We start from the raw sequence: 3,155 nt of genomic DNA on the forward strand, positions 1-3,155 counted from the left end.
TTTCTCCCTTTTCACCTTGCGCAGTAATTAACAAAAACACGTGGAAGGAGTTCAACCTGATATATAAGGAGAACATTTACGGATGCCAGTACATGTCTTGGGGAAGTAATTACCACCGATTTTTCTCCCTTATATTTTTCCATCACGCGTTTGCCATTCGTGTTATTAATTTGTACTAAATCATACCTAAGCTGCTTTCCAACACGTGTGCATATTTCTCTTCCCCCATTTGGCAGAGGAGAATAACCCCTTCATATACCTCTCCGAAAGGAACAATCCGAAGAACACTTTGGACAATTATGACATTAAGAAATTAATAAAGGTGAGTGAGCGTCACAAAGTTATATCGCGCAGGTACTCACAGCTATGCGTTGTAGTGTGTACTTTTTTTTTCATGTTGCAATTATTTCTGTGCACACATTTTTCGTTTTTTTTTTTTTTTGAAGCATTCTCATGGGAAGGCAACCAAAAAGGATGTTCTAGTGGATCAATTCAAGCTGAAGTGAGATTAGCTTTAACTTTTTCAATTCCCCAATGCAATGTTATGCGACCGCTTCACAAATTCGACGTTATTTTTATTTTTCCTCCTAGAAATGAGCATCTGACGAAGGCCGATACGGAGCGGAAATTCAAGACTTATTTGGTGTACAAAAAGTGCGAGGATAACAGAAAGGTACTAATTAACTTTTGGCACGTGTAGACGGAGGAGGCAACTTCCCCAGGGAAACACCCTCATCAGGGTGTCTACCACGGACAATCTCAACGACACAAAGACTTCACTCACCCCTATTTGGTTTGTGATTCACACACAGTGTGTTCATCACCACGTTGTTTATTTTATTTGTTTGCACTTTTTTTTTTGCCGCAGAAATGGATGGCCTCGGAAGAGGGAATTAAATTATTTAAGAACGAGCAACTGCTGACCAAAATTTATGACATCCGCAAAAGAAAGCTAAACCTAATTACACAAAAAATGGAACAAGTGAAGAGACAAAAACGGGTGGACAAAGAAAATTTAAAAAAGGAAGAGAAAATAAAAAGGAAGGAAAAATCAAATCAAGAAAAATTAGCAAATAAGGACAACATGAAAAAGGAAGCAGTGAAGGACTCAGAAAAATTGGAAAAGAAGGAAACGATCACGAAGAAGGAGGCGGCAAATATTCTCCAAAAGATATCTTCAAGTAGCTCCCTGACTGGTAAGAAGAAAATAAAGAAGTGATAAAAAGGTGGAATCATATGTGAAGGCAAAATGACAACTTACAAGAATTGCTTCACCAAAAAAAAAGGGGAAAAAATGTACCTCCATATAGTTGGATTGGACACATAAAGCAGAAGCGTACACAACTGGGAATGACACAATGGGATAATTTTTTTTAACTTACACATTGTTATCCTAAACGAAATAGCCTTATGAGGATGGTCATTCAGAAGAACAATTTACAATTATATTATTCTTCTGTTTAGCTTTTTTTTTTTTCATAAGAAGTTACTAAGAGGGACAGAACTTAAAATGTGTTTTTATCGCCTTACTGCTTTCACACGTCCTCATTAATTAAACACATTTTTTCTTCAATTTTAATTTATATGGATAAAATTTATAAATGAGTTTTGTACATTTTTTTTTTTCTCCCTTTTTTTGACCTGGGTATATTTACACAATTGTCATATATATCCCCCTTTTGGCGTTTAAATTGTAAACTTTTACACCTTTTTTTAAATAACATCGTGAATTTTTTTTTTTTTTTTTTCCTAATTTCATCAGCATTAGCATCACCAACTTATATTTCCTTGCCAACTTCTTAACATTGTGATGATGACATAAACACAATTAGCTTTCATTTGCACATGACTCCTTCGAATTTGAGTAGGCGGATGCAACGACGGGTAGGCAAAAATGTGCTAAAATAGCATGCGTAACTGAGTTCCGATGAGTTCCTCGTTTGCAAAATCAGGTGAGTGTTAATTCATTTCTTTTTTTCTTTCTTTTTTTGCACTTTCCAAGTGTACGAAAATGCGTTAGCGACGAACGCGCGTCATCAAAAGGCAAACGGAAGGATTCACCCGCGACAGTGCGCATATTCGTCTTAGCTCCTCCCCACTCCAGGGTGAAAGCAAAGGTTGCCTATTTCCTTGTTTGTTTTATTTGTTTTTTCCCTTTTTCCCATACTATCACCCTCCCGTATGCGATCAGATGACCATTTCTACTTCATGCCAACGAAATGATGGAAAGAAACATCCTCAACAAGTACAAGAGCTTCTTCAATTTTGTTAACACCGTGAAAAATAAAGCAGAGAAGGAAAAGGCCCTGCGGTATAGCCAACATTTGTACTTAAAAAACATATCAAGGAGCAATTATAATGTTAAAAATAATGTCGATCAAATTTATGACAATAAGCTTTTCCTGAAGTACTGGATGAGGAAGAAAAGGCCTGGGGCCAGAAACTGAGAGTACAACAAGAAATTTTGAGCTAATTTTTTGCCAATAAATATAGAAACACATGAAAATTTTCACTTAATTGAACATGTGTGACCTTTGCGCTTACAAGAGAAATTACAAAGGGTTAGCGAAGCTGCGTCTGACCAAGGGGAAAATTAGTGATCCAAGAAAATGCACCCAGATTTTGTGCATAGCGAACACATTTTTCGTACAGCTTTTCCCCTTCAGTTGTGATTCCTTCATTTGGCTGAGAACATTTGCCAAAAAAAAAGAAGTATGAAATTGCTTTCCTCTTGCGTAGGAACATGCCTTCGAGCCGTAGAGGACCGACCTCCCGTGGGCGCGCGTCTTAGTTCCCCTCCACAGTTTTTTTTCTTTTTTGTCGTTTTTTTCCAATTCTCATCATTTTTCACCACTTTCAGCATTCTTCACCATTTTCACCATTTTCCACCATTTTTTTTCGTGCGTGCAAAAGGGCACGCTTGCACACGTAACCGGAACTAGCAAACGGCCAACTCGCCAATCGCCGATCGACCAAATTTCTATGTAGCCATAAAAAGCGAAAAACGCTTGACGCACATAACATTTCAACATCGGAAAAAAAGAATTCCTATTTTGAGCAATTTAATTTTTTTTTTTTTAAATGCCACAATAAGTGGGGTTAAATATTCATGCCGATTGTGACGTGCAAATTATATCGTCGCTGTTGTCGTGGTT

The 3,155-nt window shown here is 37.2% G+C and overlaps 2 protein-coding genes across 2 annotated transcripts in view; both read left to right on the top strand.

The window, feature by feature from the left end:
• C922_00572 (hypothetical protein) overlaps positions 1-1,219 on the top strand; it is a gene marked incomplete at both ends in the record, with an annotated part of 3,767 nt that extends 2,548 nt beyond the window's left edge. The window contains 5 exons of the mRNA XM_008816188.1: positions 25-105; positions 237-322; positions 447-502; positions 592-673; positions 869-1,219. Of these exons, the coding sequence (XP_008814410.1) occupies positions 25-105; positions 237-322; positions 447-502; positions 592-673; positions 869-1,219 (656 nt within the window). The remainder of the gene's footprint in view (positions 1-24; positions 106-236; positions 323-446; positions 503-591; positions 674-868) is intronic.
• Positions 1,220-2,219: 1,000 nt separating this feature from the next.
• Positions 2,220-2,447, top strand: C922_00573 (hypothetical protein; the record flags this gene model as incomplete). The annotated part of the gene is made up of 1 exon (XM_008816189.1): positions 2,220-2,447. The coding sequence occupies one exon, from the start codon at positions 2,220-2,222 to the stop codon at positions 2,445-2,447; it is 228 nt and encodes a 75-aa protein (XP_008814411.1).
• Positions 2,448-3,155: the final 708 nt, after the last annotated feature.

Source organism: Plasmodium inui, assembly GCF_000524495.1.
Source record: "Plasmodium inui San Antonio 1 unplaced genomic scaffold supercont1.2, whole genome shotgun sequence".
Classification (NCBI taxonomy): domain Eukaryota; phylum Apicomplexa; class Aconoidasida; order Haemosporida; family Plasmodiidae; genus Plasmodium; species Plasmodium inui.